Genomic DNA, 20,688 nt, shown 5'->3' on the forward strand with positions numbered 1-20,688 from the left:
TCAGCTTTAATTGAGTTTATTGGTCCATTTTAGGGATACAGTACAGTTACATTCATTGTTGGGATCTTGTACCTCCACATGACAAGTCTTGATTCTCATTTTTTCCCCTTACCGCTGCCCTCCCTTCACCCCCTCCTCCCGTCCCCATCTACAAACACTTTATTTCCATCTTTTCATTATCTCACTTTTTTTTCTTTTCCCTTATTACCCTTCCCCTACTCATCCCACCTTCCCTACACCTTTAGCTCCTTTCTTCCCTTTTCGAAATGTCAGTAATCTTATTAGGATCTTGTGTATTATTGCAGATTATGCACACCAGAGAAACTATTCGGTATTTACACATGTGCCAACACACAAATTTTAATGTTTTTCTAACAACTGTAGAGATTTGAGGGGATGTGTAGTGAATGTAAAATACCTAGATGATGTAGCAGTCTCCCGTGTAAATTACAATAAAACAAAGTAAATGAAATTTAAACAAAAAATAAATTTGATCACAAAATGCTCCCAAAAAAGGAGAGATCCCAACAGAAGGTCACATAGGCCTTTTCTAGATGTGGAGATCAATTTTTAACCTTAATGCATGAGTAAAACTGCTCTCCTGTTGCAATCTTGATCTGAACTGCCTCTTATCTATAATATCCTGGACTACTTTTCTACTTTTGTCCTCTCACCTAACCCTTATTATTATATTTTTTTTAAAAAGCCAACCGGTTGTCAACTGCTCTCCTTCTGAACACTAAATGGTCTAAAATAATAAATGCCATTTTAAGACAAAACCATGATCTTGTAAGGCAGGGCAGCCAGTTCTTAAATGCATTCTAAAAGTTACAAAACAGACTAAATCCCAGAGAAATGCATTATCAACTGGTAAAATGAAAAGATAATTTTTAAAATAAAAATACAGTGATCCCATTCCTCAGTAAACACCATAAAATTAAACTAGGATATATACACGTTTTTTGCAACCTCCAGGGCTATCACAAATGTTGGTACCCTTAAGAAAAGAAAGCTTAATTAAAGAAGCATACCTTCATAAATGGCAGTACTTACTGGTAATTTACAAGGGGGCTGTAAAGAACTTTGAAGCGCTTTAAAGTTACAGGTTTTCCCTTATTCTAGTTTTCCCTAAAAACTTGGAAGTTTTTCTAAACCTGAGTACCCTACCACAGGTTTATAAGCAACAGCAAGTTCCCCTCAGGCAAGAAATCTTCAAAACTTCAAAGGAAACACATCACTGTCTGTCGTATAGTCTGTCTGACTCAAGATTCTCTTCCTCTTTAATGGTCTCCCTGGGCCCAGAATATGCATGCAGACCTCACAGCAGTCCAGCCCCTTCCAGGCAACACCAGCCCTGGGTACAGGCCTGGAACCTCCCTCCCAGCTCAGATGCTCAGCTCTGCAGGGCAGCCCATAGACACCTGCTTCAGCTGAGGCTACCAGGAAACCCCACCAGGGGAGCCGGAGGTTTTCTAAGTTTCTTCCTAACCCAACAAAAAATGCCAATAGAGATATTTTCTTTTCTAATGAGAAGTTACTCGGGAGACAAAGTTAGTTTCAAATAAGTGATTAAAATCAGTCATACCTTTTTTACATGTTTTCAAGATTTCTTCAACTGATGTAAATATCTACTGATCTTATGTGCTACCAAGAAAAAAATCACAAAAAAAAAAAAAAAAAAAAAAAAAAAAAACAGCACTGATACTTTAGCCACAGTAGGGGACAAACCAGTATGCTCTTACACACAATAGTTATACAAATTACTGGCTATACAGTAAAAGAAAGCTTTCTGCCTTAACACAGTCTACTAATATTTACAGGGTACATTTTGAGAAATACTGCTATAAGAACATATCTAAAAATATACCAAATTGAAGCATTTATAAATAAGTAAATAATTCGATAAAATCTACTAAAGAAGGCTCTAACATAACCGTGAGAAAATATCAACATCAGACATTCTATCATAAGAAAGCATAATTGTTATGAAAGGGCAGAAATAAGTTTTTTTAGAAAACAAAACAAAGTGCTTCCATCAATGAATTTGCCTCACACATTATTTTTACTCTTACAATTATCTTTATTGCTGTCTTTTAAAGTCTCCTCACCACCTTTGAAGTAGTTAAGTGTTTTCTTTGGAAAACAGATCTATCTCAAGCCTCCCTTCTATCAGTTAACAAGCACAGTGATGGTAAAAATATGTTCATCATGGAAATCTGCGGGGCAAATCTGCTTATGTGATCTACAGCAGGGCTGACTGAGAACAGGCTTCCCTGCACTGCAGTTCTAAGATGTTAGACTCCTGGATCACTGAGCCAGAGGCCATCACACAGCTCCCACACAGAGGGCAGAGGCACAAGACTGAAGCTGCCTATCTGACCCCTTCAGCACCAGCTGAACCAGTATGGACCTCCGACTCTAAGTAAGGCAGTGGATTTGTATTAAAACTCTCAAACATGCACATCACTGAGGAATTAGATATGGCAGGATGAAAAGATTTATTTTACTGCAGAATGATGTCTTATTAGCAAGGGCTCAAAAACATTACCTTTGGGGGGCTGATTAGAATTAGGACGAGTTAGAAAAGAGCAATTACACTCACTTATTTCTCATATTGCTATATTTGGGGAGATATGAGACATTTTTCCTGAATTATAAAGGCTGCAGAAATGGTGTATTGAAGGTAATATAACCCATCAAATAATATTTGTGCCAGCCTTTGTAACTGCTCCATCAAAAGCAGCTAACCACTGGAGATACTTTATTAGCAGAAGCTTGGCTCCTTTCCTGGAAGATATGGTACAGCAGATACACACAGATTACCACTAGACTCCGGCGGTGAAGCAAGTTATGGTACATATGTATTCACCTTGGGGTCAGGAGAACAAAAAAATGGGCTTTTTAATGCCAAAAACCTATTACTGGCTTGCATCAAGTTAAAAGAAACATCCCATACTAAAAAGAAAAACCTTGAAGGTGTGCACAAACATAAATACAGTGATGTGGCAGAAAAATGGATGGTTCAGTTCACACAAGTCAGATAACATCTGTACTCGTCAACAGCTGGACATTTTGTTCTGTGTGATTATGATGTCTTCTTTGCCATCAAGGCAATTCAAGGTTAAAAATGCGGGGTAGGATAGGGAATTGTGTAAGTATGGGATTACCTTAACAGAAAAATCTCAGAAGCTTATACAACAGAATTGAAAATAAGTCTTTTGGCGGAGTTTTTGGGGTCTTCTATGTAGAGTATCATGTCATTCACAAATAATAATTGAACTTCTTCTATTCATTTCCTTATTCCTTTTCTCTTGTCTAATTACTCTGGCTAATGTTTCCAAAACTATACAGTAGACAGCCTTGTCTTATTCCTGATTTTAAGAAAATTCAGTGTTTGTCCATTTAGAATGAGGTTAGCTATTGGTTTGTCATAGATAGCTTTTATCAGATTGAGATAAAGACCATCTATTTCAGTTTTCTGTAGGGTTTTATCATGAATGGGTATTGGACTTTGTCAAGTACCTTTTCTGCATCTACTGAGATGATCACGTGATTTTTGTCCTTGGCTCTGTTAATATGGTGTATTTATTGATTTCCATATGTTAAGCCATTTCTGCATCCCTGGGATGAAACCTATTTGGTCATGGTGTATAACCTTCTTGATGATTTGCTGAATTCTATTTGCCAGTAATCTTATGGAGGATTTTTGAATCTGTTAAGATTTTTTTGGTTGGATTTGTCCCTACTTTGGGTGTCAGGGTAAGGCTTGCTTCCAGAAATGAATCTGGGAGTATTGTTCCCCCCTGTGGCATTACATTTTCTCTAAATTTCTGGTAGAATTGAGCAGTGAATCCATCAGGGCCTGAGCTTTTTCTTTCTTGGTAGGTTTTTAATTACATCTTTAATTTCACTGATTGATATTGGTTTTCCTCAACTTTTTTTTTCTTTTTGGGGGAGGGGGCGAGTACCGGGGATTGAACTCGGGTCCTTGCACTTGCAAGGCAGGCCACCGAACCACTGAGCTAAATCCCTGGCCCTAACTGATATTGGTTTATTTAGAATTTTTATATTTTCTTAATTCAGCTTTGTTAATTCATATGTATCTAGGAATCTATTCATTTCTTCTGTTTTCCATCATATTATAATATAGGTTCACAAAGTAGATATTAATGATCTTCTGGATTTCTGCATGATCTGTTGTGATTTCACCCTTTTCATTCCTACTTGCAAAGGTTTGACTCCTTTCCCTTCCTGGATTAGGTTGGCTAAGGGTTTCTCAATTTTATTTAATCTTTCAAAGAATCCACTTTTCATTGATTCTTTGTATTGTTTTCTTACTCTCCACTGCAATGATCCTGCTTGGATCTTTAAAATTTGCTCCTCCATATGCGCTCTGGCTTGACATGCTCTTCTTTTTCTTGAAGGTTGAGGTTCAACATTAGTCTGTTTATTTGATCTCACTCTATTTTTCTGCTTTCACTGTGTCCCTTAAGTTTCAGTATGTTGCACTGGCATTATTATTTAATTGTAAAAACTGTCTAATTTCTTCTTTAATTTCATCTGTGACCCAGGTGTTAATTTCCACGTGTCTATGAAGTTCTTATTATTTCTTTTGTCACTGATTTCCAAGTCCAATGGTCTGATAATATGCATGGGATAATTTCAATCCCTTTGCATTTATTTAAGCATGTTCTATAAGCTAGTATGTGGTCTATTTTGGAGAACATTCCATGTGCAGCTAGGAAGACTATATATTCTAATATCTAGAATATATAAAGAACTCAAAAAATTCAGATTCCCCAATTTTAAAGACCCAATCCAAATGAAAATGGGCAACTGAAATGAACAGACATTTCTCAGAAGAAGTAGAAAAAGTAAATATATGAAAAAATATTCAACATCACTGGTCATTCGAGAGATGCAAATTAAAACAACCCTAAGATTCTATCTCACTCCAGAAAGACTGGCTGATATCAAGATATATATCAACCAATAATTAATGCTGGGGCTCTGAGGAAAAAAAAACCTTCTGCACTGTTAGTAGGAGTGCAGACTGGTGTAACCACTATGGAAATCAGTGTGGAAATTCCTCAAAGTTCCATTCAATCCAGCTGTTCCTCTTCTTGGTATCTTCCCAAGAGAATAAAAAGCATCACACCACAGCAATATATGCGCACCCATGTTTACAGCAGCAGTTTGTAATAGCTACATCTTGGAAACAGCCCAAATGCCCATCAACTGATGAATGGATAAAATGTGGGTTTTTAAAAATACAACAGAGTACTACTCTGCCATAAAGAAGAAGAAGCTTGAGACATTTCTAGGTAAAAAGATGCACCTTGAGACCATACTTTTAAGCAAAATAAATCAGACATACACGTTTTAATTGTTTCTCTGGTATGAGAAAGTAGAAATAAGGACCAAACAGATATTAGGAAATGAGAAAAAAGTGAGAAAGGGAACAAGGGAGTAAGGGTGAGCAAAAGGAAAGAAGGGATAAGAAAATAAGAATGGAAGGAAAAAACGAAAACAAGGCATTTGTAGATAAAGGAACTGCAGGGAGGGGAGAATGGGAAAAAACGGGGAAGATATATCATGTATAGGTACAAATTCCCCATGATGAATATTGTCATTATGTATATCTAAAATGTACCAGAATAAAATAAAAAGTAAAAAAAAAAATAATAATAATAATCAAAGAATTGGAACTAAAGGCAAGATCACTCTTACAATAGATTGGTCAAAACAAGATAAAAGAAGAGCTAAAATGAAGAAGTAAAAAAGAAACATTATTTTAGATCACTAAAATTATTATAGAAAGTTTTTAATGCAGTCTTGGAGACTTTTTTTTTTTTTTAGAAAATTACCACTGCCCTTCAGTTACAACAAAACCACTGCCAGGAGAAGCCTTCCCAAGCCCTCACATTTGCTGTCTGGCCACACAGGACAGCTACCTCTGGGTAAAGGAGTCACCTCAGTACGTTCACGCCGTCAACCAACTCCCAGCCCTACTTCTGCTCTTCACCTTGGAAAGCCTCGGTTCCACTGTCTGACACACCACCTTTGCTTAGGGAAAAAACTCAACAGTCCACCTCCACTGCTCAACCCACCAAGGCCCTACTGTGCTCACACTGTGCTTTGCAGTCCTGGGATCTGAGGCCAGGTGCTGCTGACTCATTCTGGTAAATGTACCAACTCCTACTAAGACTACTGATACCTTGAAACAACTCCAATATTGTGCTTTCTCTCACTAGCTGATTATTCTTTTCAATAACTTTTTTAAAAAATCAAATATCAAGTTTCCTTCCCTGACTTTTACATTAGTGTAAAATAAAAAGACAATCAGCAAAGGGAGAAAATGACCTAGGCAGATTCCCGCTTATGTTCTGTGAGGACTGGGGTATCTTATTATTCTATAGCAAAAATAAGTATGATACAGCAAAGGCTCTCTTTTAAAACACACCATCTAATGTTTCAAGACCCAGGAACACATTAGAGTTCTATAGGCCAAAGCATTACAGCCAAGAACAGCTGATAAATAATCAGAAGTGCCACCAGGAGGCACAACCTCCTGGCATTGAAGCTTCCTGTGTTCTGCAGAATGGGGCTCACCTATCAACTCCTTACCACCTGCACATCAGCACCCCAGTGGGCCTTGCTGACAACCCACTGCACTACCCTTTCAACAGGAGAGTAAATCTATCATGTAGGAAGATCTCCCACGAGGAAAAAACCTTTTTAGTGCAAACAATAATCTTAAAAGATCAGGTAATACAACAAGGCTTTTTTATTGACAGGAGGCAGTAATGGGCTACACTCTAAACATGTGATCTACTAGCAATCTACAATGTTCTAAGACAGAAGATAGCAAAAGAATCTAATATCTGTGAATCAGACCTAGCACACTGCACAGACTATCCAGAAGTAGGCACGGGGACAGGTGAAGCCCTAAGCAGTGTTTAAAAGTTTAAAACCAATTTCTCCTCTACAATAAACATCAACATATCCTCAGTCATTGGCATACTTACCGCACTGACTGAATTTCTCTTTTAATTTCTGCCAAGTCAAGTCAAAAGGCAGCTAGAATGAAAAGAGATATTAGTGACATATATACAAGAGGGAAAAAAGATTTTTAAGTATCCTTTCTGTTTGTTTCCTTACATTTCTGACAAATATCTGGTTGCCTTTGGAGCCTATTCTCTCTCTCATCCCGCTCCCCATGGGCCCGGACAAAAATCCTCGGTCCATGTCGATGCTCCTCTCCAGGATGGCGCCAATGCCCGGGCCCATTCTGTCAAAGCTGGAGCTCACGCGGTCCAAACCCATGCCCATGCCTCCAGTCACACTGCTCATGCCACCCATGCCACCACCTGAATTCTCACCACGGAGGCAGGGTGTGGAGATTTCATGATTTTGGTTCAAAAACAGAAGCAAAAGAAGAGAAGGAAAGAAAAAGGAGAACCATTTTTGAGAAAAGGCAAAAAAATTCATTTATATAATCAGATAGCATATAAACAAAATAATTTTCATTCAGACAAAACAATTATTCTCCAAGGAAGAGAATTTTAGTATACAGTTGGCTAGGTAAGAAATCGTAAGTCTAGCTACTATACACATTATACATATATACCTTTATAAAATTATATTCCGGCCATAAAACATATACATAAATCCTCCAGCAATCACTTTTATAATAGTTTTAAATCCTTATTTAGACCTTCTAACAGCAAGCATAGTGACTGTACCAAGAACGGTACATGGAGATAAACTCAAATTATTACAACAGCAGCACATGCCGCTCCCATTGTACTCTTACATAATATCCCTTCCCTAATCTTTCACCTCAGCATCTTCACCTGTTCCCCACAACTTCTCTTTTAACATCAATTTTTAATAATCATAAAAATTATTTTAACCATAGTATTACACACAACTTACAGAGAGAACACCAAATTATGCTATTATCCCCCTTTAGATGAAGCCTGGCGTATAGCTCCTAGCTCACATCTACTCATTCTTATGCATTAATTTACATTCTACCTTCTTTAATTTTTCCAGGCACATTTATGCTCAAAACATCCTTTTTTCTTGTACCAAGTATTCCCATACTTAAGAATTCTGAAAATTAACATCACCTTCAAAGTGGCTTTCTGTTAATAAGTACAACGTCAGAGAAACAGAAGTATAAACACTGAGATAAAAGAGGCAAGTGGGGAACTTATGATTAACAGAAAAAGAAGACTACAGGATGCTGAAACAAGGAATAAAATCAGAAAGGTACAATGGAAGTAAATGGATTCAACTGACAGGATTACAGAATTCACTCTTGAAGGCATTCAAGTAGGCTGTATTACTTGTTTGTGAACTTTTATCAACTATAGGACATCAATAAAGTATGGAGAGTTCACACAGGCATGGCCCAGCACGCACCAGATTAAGGCTTCATAAAAGGCTTAAAATATGGTGGAAAGGAGGGGAGAGATTAAACATTCCCCAGTGCTGCAACAACTCTCCATTCTATCGTGGACGGGACAGGGTTAAGAAGAGAGGAAATAAATACCTCTTCCAACCTCAGCCCCCAACCTCAGGTCTCTAAAAGTGTTATGTCTATGTCCACCAAAGACACACACTGTTCATAGTGAAATGAGTTACTCACTAATAGCTGTTACAGAAAATAAAATAGAAGCAAGGTTGGTATTAAAGCAAAACTTGTTCCTGACACATAATAAGAGAAATGTCAGATTTCTTAGGTGAAAAGATGGTTCCTGGATAGGCTGATAGTTCACACATACTCTGATATTAGTTTAGAAATATCAAAGACGTAAATTCAAAGTTAATTCAGAAATTTTAAACAGTGATCAAACAGAAAGCTTAGCTCAGTAAATCAAAATTTCTCAAATGATGACAAGACATATTAACATATAAGAGCAAAGTATTACTATACTACAATAACTGCTCTTGAAAAATCTTTGCAAGTGCTCAAATAAATTCTAGTAAAATTTAAACCTACTTATTCCAGATCCTACTGGCCCCATGTTAGAAGCTCCTATTCTTCCTGCAAACCCTCCAATCATTGCACTTCCTAAATAAGGATGGAAAGATAATATACTAATTAATTTAAATAATCAAACTTTAAAATTCTCAAGATACTATCCTCTCAGAAGATGCACAGAAACTGAAAATTACGAAGTATTCTGGAAATCGTTCAAATATCTTACTGAGAAAAACAGTATATTAAAATTCCTAAAGCATTTTTTTAGGTAGTAAGTTAAATGAAACATTGTAAATTTGTGATTTTTCACAAAACAAGGACAATTTTTGAAAATATAACCTGAAAAAAGGAAAGAAGTATGCAGCCAGCCCTACCAAGTCTACCAAACGAATCTCCAAAGCCTCGATTTATTCCAATATCACCACGTCCAAAATCTCGCTCCATGCTACTAGTCATCGCACCACGGTACAGTTCTGAAAAGATTGTGCAACAAATTAACTCTTTTTTCAAGTACATCAATGCATGGTAAACCATTCAGGAAAAAAACTTAAAACTAAACTGAAAAGACAACAGAAGTCAGAAATATAAAACTGCCTGATCCCCTCCCCAACTTACCTTCCACACCATGCCCACCCCCACCATGCTGTTCCTCACCCCTTGTGCCCATATGCTCTCTGAAGACACCCACAGCTCCCCTTCCTCAGCAAAGGGAGGGTGCTTCAGTACCAGGAATAGTCAATGCAGTGAACATACCCCCACCGCATACAGTACCTACCTCCCATCCGGCCCACTCCGCCAAATCCTCCCATGCTGTTCACTGCTTCCAGACCACCAAACCCAATTCCTATGGAATAAAGATAAATGTTGAGTTGTATAGCTGAAAGGTATGTTCTGTAAATGTTAGGACTCACCAGTAAGCTTGTCAGCCTCCCTACCCTATGCAGTTACTTCTTAACACATCACCTTCCCTTAAGTCTGAACCGGTCTCAATTTCTGTTAACAGCCTTTCGAACATGAGCCAACAGTGAACCACAATTTCTTTTCCTTAGAATTCTCAACACAGTTTCTAGTTCACTAAAAACAGTAATGGGTACATGCAAAAAAAAAAAGTAAGTGCTTAATTATACGTACCTCCTCCAATCCTATTCATTCCTCCAAAACCTGGACCATCCATTCCCATACCTCAAATAAAATGCACAGTATGCACTTTTAGTAACCTTTCCTTAATGACTAAAGAGTAACATAATGCACTTTAGCAAAACAAATACCACTGGACTGGCTAGAGTAGAACATCAGAGAAGCAACAGAACACAGAGGAATGCTGTCCCACAGCAGTCGTCCAGGATTCAAAAAGGCCTCTTGGAAGACTTATTTTACCAAAAGTCAAATTCACTGGTCACATCCACAACATTCAGTTAGAGAATAGCTAGACGTGGATAATCATTCACTTTTGGAACAGAAACAGAAATGTCACTGTAGAGCAAGCTTAGAGATCCACCCAGAAAGTACAGACTACTGAGTTAAAGAATATAGGGTGTGTCTAGAAGGGTGTGGGTGTGACAACACAAAGGTAAGGGATGAAATGTTTGGCTCATAACGATTATCATGATGACCAGCATAATTTAAAGCATGGCTGTAGCATCTCAACAAAAACCAGGAATCTGATATTATTTATTAGTCCATCAACTGCAAAGGTGATTCTCAAAATATGGTCTGGGGACCTTGGAAGTCTGACTAGCCAGAACTACTTAAGTCATCCAACACTCCAGACCCCACCTGTGCGGCTCTCGCTCCCTCATGAGCACAGGTGCGACTCTCTAGAGACCACACGCTGCCTGACATCACCACACACTGAACAGAGGCAGGTAGGGCAGCACATTCATCCTGTGCTCAGCCAAATGTTAGAGATGTAAGGAGATAAATGCTACTCCTCTCCTGCTTTTTTGTATTAAAATTACATTTTCTTTGTGACACCCTAAATATCTCCAAAACGAAGTTCTTTAAATATTATGACTGGCTAATAAGCCCTGTGTTTATTAGACAGCAAATGTATCACTTTAAAAGAGATCAGCAAGTTAGAATACTCACCACTTGGGCCTAAATTTCCCATTACACCACCAATGTTCAACTGGCTGGCACTAATAGGCTGTCCACCTGGACCAAGTCCCATTCCAATGCCACCAAGGCCACCTCAAACACAAAGAAGAACAGTATTACCAGATCCCTATACAACTCACTGGCACTAAAATTTAAAAACAACTATGAGCCTATATTAGTATCTCTAAAGTGTTGCAAATTTGCAAATAAGAGCTCTGGTTCCCGTGTTTATTTAGAAAACAGCATACAGTGCTCATTTCACCAGCACATATACTAAAATTAGAAAGCAACACAGAGAAGCCTGACTGTAACACTGTGTATTAATAAGTGCGTTCTAAGGCAGGTTTTGCATAAAGGTAGAGTGAATGGACTAAGATGCCAAAAGGGTTCTGAATGATATATCATCCTATAAAAGGTATACAAAACTAAAGAGGAAAATTGGCACAGATGTATATAATCACTTAAACTTTCAAACTACTTTTAAAACAGTCCAACTCAAACTAAAAAGTCAACAATCATGAAAACCTAATATTAAATACAGCAAATATTATATAATCTGCTTTATTAGTGACATAAATAAACTTACAGCACCATGTTTCATATCATCTGCAGATGAAACTGCTGAGACCTTAAATTACCTATAATATTACCTGCCATTTAGCCATGTGATTAAGCTAAGGCTAGAAATTATATCTTCTTTCCTTAAATCTAGTATTATATGATCTCTTTGAAAATAAATAAATTAGTTAAAATGAACTTATAAATAGTAAAACTAAGGAACATCTATCTGGATGGTGATTGATTCCTTTAAACTTGAGTACAGTTTTAAAGTTCTTTCTAGTCACAGTAGCAATAAATACGTCTAGGGCTGAGAAAATCATACACTGTATTTCATTTTTAGTAATTAGAATATAGAAGCATGTTGTAAAGATTGGTCTCTAGAAAAGTCCTAGCTGGAGGAGCAGCAGCACAGGCGGCCTCCACACTCCTGTGAGCACCCAGCCTCACCTTCCCACCCAATGCTGCTCCACACGTGTGGAGGCAGCAGGTCCAGTATCTCAGAACAAGAAAATCAGAATGGACCTCCGAGACTCTGCTTTTACCAAAAGTCAGACAGGCAGGCTTGGGAGAGAGGATATTCCCACTTGCCAATTACAATCGTTTCAGCAAAGGAAAGGAGAGAGGAAAGGAGCAAACACAGAGGGTGTGTCCTATGACAACTAGCTTAACAAAAAGAAATTGATTCTGTCAAAGTCCTTGAATGTACAGCACATCTCAACAAAGGAAAGCTTAAAAAAAGTACATCTCTAAAACAGTGTGTGTACCATGGAGGTGTAAACATAGTATGATGTTTTATCTAAATAAACAGAAGACAAAGCCAGGACTCTGAAGAGGACTGCCCCACCTGGGGTTCCCAGCTTAGTGTGAAAACTGCAGTTTCAGATTGTGAAAGCCTAGTGACACACAAGCACACACACACACACACACACACACACCCATGCACAGACTAGTCAAACTGTCCACCAAAGAAAGACCAAGATGTTAAAATCAGCTCTATGAAGAACACAGATCACTACAGAGACAGGGTAATTCATCAAATAGCTAATTTAAATGGCAATAATAGAAACTAGAAGACTATGAAGTATTTTTAAAATGCTGAGAGAAAATAATTTAATTCGTCAAATAGCTAACTTACTGCCAATAATAGAAACCAGAAGACTATGAAGTAATTTTGAAACGCTGAGAGAAAATAACTATCGATGCTAAACTCTGTAAATCTTGAAGACACTTGCAGACAAACCAGTTTGACAATTTAGCAACAACAGATCCTTGCTAAAACACCTTCTAAAATACATGTTTCAAAGAGAAAAAAATCAGTGCCAGTGTCTGTGAAAGCAGAGGAATGATAAGACAAGAAAACTAAAAATAATACTATTAATGATGTTCAATTTGTGGCAGGGAAAAAATGATATATTGCTAGAACACTAAGGAATAATACCACTTAACTCAGTAGGAAAGTGAGTGCAATTGAGGCACTACAGGTTCATTCTAAACTGAATGAAGAATAATTAGTTTAGGCTTTGTACAGACATACTAAAATATCCAAGATAACCACTAAAAAAAGACAGAAGAATAACTAAAACAAAAAAGGAACATGAAATAATATAATGGAAATTAAACAAACCATTAAATATATGTGAAACTCTTCAATTTCATAGTTAAGACTGTCAAACTGACTTTGAAAAAAATCTAATCCCAATCATAGTACTACTGTTTGTAAAGGACACATCTAAGAAGAGAGTAAAATATTAAAGGGAAGATAAAAATGTAAGAGAAATTCTAAGCATACAACACTGTTGTACTTATACTAGCAGCATTAGAGAAAGGACTCAAAGGAATTAATTACTAAAGATAAAATCACTCTATAATGATGCTGTTTGATTCACTAGGAAAATATATCAATTCCTTTTTTTTTTTAGTATATCAGTTCTAATCTTGACCTATTAAGTTAGCTTGAAAATATTTAAGTAAAAACAAGAAAAACTACAGAAATCCCTCACTCTGGTGAGATGTTTACAGCTCTCAGTAGCCAGCAACACACAAACTCTCCAGTAATGGCATAAGGCCGCCCACTCCATCAGTGGGCGCTACTCTGCAGGCATCTGGGATACTCAGAAGCATGTGCCACACGGCAGGCCTGGAAGTCAGTCCAGACTCATTGCAAAGAATCACAGACCATGCTTTTAGACCACACCAAAGTTAGAAATAAAACAAAAACTCATGCACTTAAAAATTCAAAAATTATATTTTAAAATAATACATGACTCAAAAATAAATCACAGTGGTAACTTTTGAACATTTTAAAATCTGAGTTATAATAAAAATACTCCATAGCAGAACCTGCATACAGTAGCTGAATTTATAATCTTAATTGTTTATCTTACAAAAGAAAGGCTTAAGTCCTCAATTTAGAGAGCCAAAAAAGAAAAAAGTTAAGAGGCTACGACAAAAATAGGAAGAAGGAAATATAAAGCTGAGAGGTGAAATTTAAAATACAGGAAAAAAATTCCCTTCTTTGAAAACATTTACAAAACTAACAAAGAAATTGTGAACTTTAGAATTGAAAAGGAGGCAGAAATATGGATATAAAAAATTTAAGACAATTTTATGCCAATAAATTTTAAAATGAGCAAACATGAAAAAACCCTTTGAAAAACAGAAATTAGAAAAACTTCACTCTAGAAGCAATAAAAATATGATGAATAGTTCAAAAATGTTCCCCAAATCATATATAAAGACCAGAAAGTTTTACACATAATATCTCACAAACACTAAGGAGTATGTAATTTTATCAGAAAAAGAACCAACACTCCCCAACTCAATGTTTTTAATAATTAAAAATTATGAGTAATCTAAAAAGCAGAAAAATTACATGAAATCCGAGCAATTAAATGAAGATACTAGAGTAACACCTAACAAAAAGAATCTCAAAAACAATTTTAAATGAAAAACAGCAATTTCTACACTAACGTGTGTGTGTGTGTGTGTGTGTGTGTGTGTGTGTGTGTGTGTGTGTGTGTGTGTGTGTGTGTGTGTGTGTGTGTGTGTGTGTGTTATGATTCACACTAAATTTTAAATTCAGTCTATGGATGTACACATGTATAGTCAAACTAGGAGAGCCTCAATGATAAACGCTGCACTCCTAAGTTGTTTACTCTGGTAAAGGCATATGTTGGGCAGGGAGTAGAGGACATGGGGAATCTCTCAATATGCAAAACTTTACCTAATTAAAACACTAACAGAAATTGTATGACATGTGATAGTTACAAGAATAACTTTATTTTTTTGAGGATATTTATTTTTGTTCTGAAAATGTTAATAACCAGTGAAGCAGTAAGACTAAGAGCTAAATATTTATTCTAAGTGTTTTGCATATATGAACTCATACTACTCCTGCCAGACCATGATAGAGGCACTAGGGACTACAGGATAATTATCCTCACTTCTGAGATAGGGTGCTGAGACACAGGTGTTCAGTACTTTACTGTTCTGTAACTCTCTGGAAAACAATCTGGTAATACTAATCAATGGGTACACCTTCATACCTTAAAAACCAACCTCAGAATATCTATCTTTAGGAAATAACAAAAAAACTACTAAAGTTTTAGATATAAAAAAGCACACATTACTCTGTTGGAAAAATAAAAGAAATAAAAGTTAAAAGACCTAAAATAAATATTTAACAGTGAAACAGCTATGGAGCAAATATATGACAGACATTTGGAAAGAATTTTCAATTCATAAAAATGGTTATACTTTATTGTTAAAACACATAAACAACTAAAAACACTGACAAAAACACTCGATATTTATATAGTTCTCAACTATGGAAAAAAATATATGTACGCAAGACTGGAAGAAATTACACAAAAATGTTAAGGTGGTAGGGAAATAACAGGACAACTTTTTACCCTTCATGAGTATGAATGTAACACATAATTTAGCATGACTGCCTAAGGAGTCAGGAAAAACTACTAAAATAAAAAATATGGCATATAGCATTTCTCTTCTTCGTATTCCTAATTAATAGCACCAAACTATGCCCAAAACTCCGAAACTAATTCCAGACTGTGAGCAACTTGGATGCTAGCACAAAAAGTTTTGCTTATTAGCACTTGACAAAACTGAAAAGACAAAGACTGTTATTTCAAATAATATATTTTACTTACGTGGTAATTGTGGTGTTTTACTATCATGTGATCGGTAGTCTTCATGAGGGACAGACTTGTCATCCTAATTGCAAAAAAGTATCATATGGTTAATGCATTACCTAAAAGCACTGTAATGCTGACAAAGATTGAGCGGTTGGGGGGATAAGTGACAGAGAGGCACTTACCATTTTCACATGCATAGGTCTGTCAAATAAAAACTGCCCATTGAACATAGCTGTTGCTTCAGTCAAGGAAAGCTAGTGACTGTAAAATTATACCTGAACACAAACTAATCTTATTGAAGGAGTATTGAATTATCACTAATATTTTAACACCTTTAATATTTATTGGTACAAATCTTCATATAAAGAAAACATTTTATATTTTAGTTTTATTCTATGAATAAAATATATTAGTTTAACCACTGAAAAAGAAAATTAACAAGGCTTCATTCATCTAAACAACTGCATTGATGTACAAAGGAGTACATGTACTAACAGTCCAAAGCATGCATGCATACAATTAGTTGTATGAAGAAGGGAGTAGAAAACAATTCGTAACAGCCATGTACATACCATATGGCTAATTCAAGCTGTAAAGTGACTTTAGTACTTGCACACAGTAAAGGTTTTATGTGCTGGAGACTGAAGTGCAACATACACATCTAAGCTAGGCAAGTCTGAATTCCCCCACAAGATGGTATCAAGCTTCTCCAGCCTCAATAAATAATGCTAAAATGTCAACCAGGATACAAATTGCTTGAACTGCTTCAATTGCTTGCTCAAAAGTGACTGTGCCCATTCCTCTGCTCTTGCCATCTTTGTCTTCTTTAATATCTGCCCGCTTTACAGTTCCAGCTATGCTGAACACTTCTTTCAGTTTCTTCCAACCAACTTTGAAGTCCAGCTTAACACAAAATTATATGAAGTTACATAGCTAATAAATGTCCCATTTTATAAATACAAAAGAATCTTTTTCTAAACTATGGCTCTTGTTCAATAGTACAGCAATAATGTTTAAATTTAAAAATCGTAAGTTGTTTAAAATCAATTCAGCTATACCTACACTGTTGCTTATCTTTATTTTTTAATTCCCCAAATCAACTGCTCAATCCCATTCTACATATAGCTCTTCCTCATTTAACAACCTACCTATTTCATGACTCACAGGACTTACAACCTGCCACTTGGACTTACAGCCTATCCATTGTTGCTCTTGTTGTTACAGTTCTGTTTTGTATAGTTTTTCTAGAGTACCACTGATATAGCCTCGATGGCTTTTTTGTTGTTGTTGTTCAGTACACCTTGTTGGTACAGTGCTATAATTTCTGCTGCTTGTATTGTATAGAACAGCACTGTAGCTTTATGTTCTGTTAAATATTACCATACTGCATGCAAGTTATGCAAATAAAGGCAAAGTCATCAAGTTGGAGCTTCCTCTGCCCATTTCTTTGTTCTGAATGTTTTAATGTACAAACTATACACATTTTCTCACTTAGTGACCAATTCATTTAATGACCTAGTTAGCAGACCACAACTCGGTTCTTAAATGAGGAATGCCTATACTTGAAATTTATACATCTATTTTTACTAAAAGAAATTCAGATTTTGGAAAGTAATGTCCATTTTACTCCTTTCAAGAACTCAGAATAATAAACCAACTACAACATTCACATTTACAAATTAAGACTACAAAAATGAAACCCATTTACCAGTATGAATAAAAATACATATAATTAGATAATATCACCAACTGCTCAAATGTTTATAAATTCCACAGTTCTGCTTAAAAAATAGTTGTGTTCAAACTTTAATCTCTTTTCATACATACAGGCTTAAAATGGGTTTGAGTTAACAACAATTATGATTTCACGAATTAAAACCAAGCAAAATGTTCTATAAACCTGAAAACCATTCGTCTAATTAAACAATCTCAAGCTTAAAACTAAGTAGGTAGCTGATGAATAACATTTTAGACTTAAGCTTAAACTTACATTAGCAACAAAAATTGTGGAACCAAGTCTACCAGCCTGCAAGTTGCTGATGACCTCAGGAGGAATGTTTGGGTTATTAAGAATGGATGGCGGCAAATTCATCAACCCTGACCCCATCTCAGGAGCATGGCCTCCTGGAAATGACCCTCCTGTTCGTTGCAATGCCCTACGAGCATTTTCTCCATCAGGATCCTGTAACACACAATGAACGTTAGGTGCTATCAACTACATCAGAAAAATCTACATACTTACAATAACTTCAACTTCTACAGCAGCTAACCCAACTGCCTCCAATTACTGACTCTTTTGAGGAATGAGGTTTTTGTTTTTTCTCAACCATAGAACTGAGAAAATTCTAAAAACCTGTGGGTAGACAAAAGATTTTAGTCTTCAGGGATATCAGTTAAATACCACTTTCCAATCACTAAAGTCATTAAGAATTTGAAATTAGTTTGATTTTGCCCTTATGTTAATGAATAAGTATGGTACATACATATATATAACACATACGACTCAAAGAGAAGCAAGAGACTCACTGTGACTTGTGACTCTTTTCAAAATACAGGAATGGTGAATTCTCACCATTGGAATTCTCACCAGTAGAATGTTAAATTCAGACCAGTGTTAAATACAAAGACTTTCAACAAACAGGCTGCTATAAAGTTCAGGAATACTGAGAAAAGGGATGTTTTATTGTAATTTGTAAATCTCATTCCTGAACAAAATACAATTATCCACCTTTTAACTTCTTATCTCCCTCAACAATGATTATGGCCTGAGATAGGAGGAGAAGAGGAGAAATTTAAAATAATGCTGTGTCCAAGTGCAGAATGACAGTAAACATTTTTAAAAATTCATAACCTACATCTATCTTTAGACAACCCCCCACCAAAAAGCAGGTTTATATGTACTTCTCTCTCATTCCACTAGGTGGAATACAAAACACTCACACACACACACACACACACACACACACACACACACACACACACATCTCCAGTGCCAGATGACTGCTAAAGGTAACCATCAACTCTTCTTTGCCGGCCTCAGTGGGAATACTAACTAACTAAAGTTGGATGACTTTAATAAATTCTCTGGGATGGCCAGTAGAATAGCAGATGAAAAGATGACTCCAAGAATAAAAGTATATTGGTTTCTAATGCATTTCTCCACTCATTATAAAGAAAATACAAAGGATTATAAAAGTAAAGAAATAAATGTTATCAAAGAATGGCATAAAATTTTTTGATTAATAAATGAATGTTGCAGGTTAGAGGATTTAAAAATATGTATAAATACAAAATTTAGAATCATGATTGCCCATGTGGCAAAGAGGACAAAACAGAAGGGAAAATACTTCTTGCAATATTAAGATGGGTCATTTAACATTACTACCATTTTAAACATCTAACATTGCTAAAGCATATGCAATGTTTTCATGTACCTTTTACATATGTATGACAAGTATATATACATGCGTGCGTGTGTGTGTGTGTGTGTGTGTGTGTATGTGAAACAAATCACCTAGAACATAATGGTTTTCATTACTCTTTTCTCCTTGCTGTCAGCCTGCTAGTCACTGACTGTTCTCGCTAACAGACCGGCTATGAATACATTTACAAGTGCTACTGACCTCTACTTAATTAAATGGAAAAGACATAATTTTAAGATCTGTTAAAGACACTGGAAATATACTTTCCTTAGACTTCCATCCCAATACTAGTTCTAAGCATATACCCAGCCACCCACTTGTAAATCAGTTCTTCCCAGAAAAGGAGCGGCTTTAGTAATCTTAATCCAAAAATGTTTAGTCACTTAAGAAGGCCAAACTTGCCTACTTTTTTTTTCCTCTTAAAAAGTTAAACATGGAGATATCACCTATCAACCTGAATCACACATAACACATTCTGGACTCTCTGAGATATACTGAGGATCAACAATGTGCTAAAATTCAAAAGAACACAATAACATGCCTTAGCTTTTAAAATCCAATATGTAAAAGTAAAAAGACCCTATAGTCATATGTCTTTATGCGGTCTGTATGATACCTCTATAAAGGAAATAAACTTAATCTCCAAAGAGAAATAAGATAAACAGGATAGGAAAATTATGGGCAATGCTAATGTAATTCTAAAGCACTGCTCCAGGCTTACACACAAAAGCTGCCACAGCGCAACAAGACTCAATTTTCTCTACCAATTCTTCATGTTTCTGTTAAAAAATTTTAAAAGGCCAGGGATTTAGCTCAGTGGTGCTGCTGCCTGCCTCACCAGTACAAGGTCCCGAGTTTGATCCCAAGTACAAAAAAAAAAAAATTTTTTTTTAAATGAAATAACCTTCAGGCAGAAAGAAGATTCAAGAAATTTGGACACTAACACTACTAAAAGGGCTTGGGATATAAGTGTATGCCGGAAGCATGACCTTTAATCTCAAACTATCAGCACACTCCAGAACAAGGGACCAACAATCCCTGGACAGGAATAACAGCAATCATCATTATTTTTACTAACATTATGCAGCTAAAATATTCTAGGCACAATGCTAAGGGCTTTATATAATACTATAAGGCCACAAATATATTAACTGTTGAACACTAACCAATGATGAGCAGTAATGATAACAACTTGGAATAAGTCAAAAATAAAGAAAAACTACTTAAAGGAAAACAGGAAATCACGTGCAAATGAAGCTATCATTAACACTCAATGCTTTAGGGCTGGGGATTTAGCTCAGTGATTCTGCTGCTTGTCTTGCAAGCTCAAGATCCCGAGATCGATCTCCAGTACCACCAAAAACAGAAAAAAAAAATCAATGCTTTAATAAGTCCCCAGCTTAAAAAACAGAAGCTATATTCAGATAAATGTATTCTCAAAATGAAAATCTAAAGGAAGACT

The 20,688-nt window shown here is 36.1% G+C and overlaps 1 protein-coding gene across 1 annotated transcript in view; it reads right to left on the reverse strand.

Annotated features, from left to right (window-relative positions):
* Myef2 (myelin expression factor 2) overlaps window positions 1-20,688 on the reverse strand; it is a 38,183-nt gene that overhangs the window by 2,255 nt on the left and 15,240 nt on the right. The window contains exons 7-17 of the mRNA XM_033765323.1: window positions 17,795-17,986; window positions 16,554-16,707; window positions 15,987-16,036; window positions 15,820-15,883; window positions 11,081-11,182; window positions 10,124-10,174; window positions 9,768-9,836; window positions 9,367-9,465; window positions 9,011-9,082; window positions 7,162-7,370; window positions 7,029-7,080 (exon numbers count right to left, since the gene is read on the reverse strand). Of these exons, the coding sequence (XP_033621214.1) occupies window positions 7,029-7,080; window positions 7,162-7,370; window positions 9,011-9,082; window positions 9,367-9,465; window positions 9,768-9,836; window positions 10,124-10,174; window positions 11,081-11,182; window positions 15,820-15,883; window positions 15,987-16,036; window positions 16,554-16,707; window positions 17,795-17,986 (1,114 nt within the window). The remainder of the gene's footprint in view (window positions 1-7,028; window positions 7,081-7,161; window positions 7,371-9,010; window positions 9,083-9,366; window positions 9,466-9,767; window positions 9,837-10,123; window positions 10,175-11,080; window positions 11,183-15,819; window positions 15,884-15,986; window positions 16,037-16,553; window positions 16,708-17,794; window positions 17,987-20,688) is intronic.

The sequence above is a fragment of the Fukomys damarensis genome, unplaced genomic scaffold (assembly GCF_012274545.1).
Source record: "Fukomys damarensis isolate Sample0158 unplaced genomic scaffold, DMR_v1.0_HiC HiC_scaffold_17, whole genome shotgun sequence".
In the NCBI taxonomy this organism is placed as follows: Eukaryota; Metazoa; Chordata; class Mammalia; order Rodentia; family Bathyergidae; genus Fukomys; species Fukomys damarensis.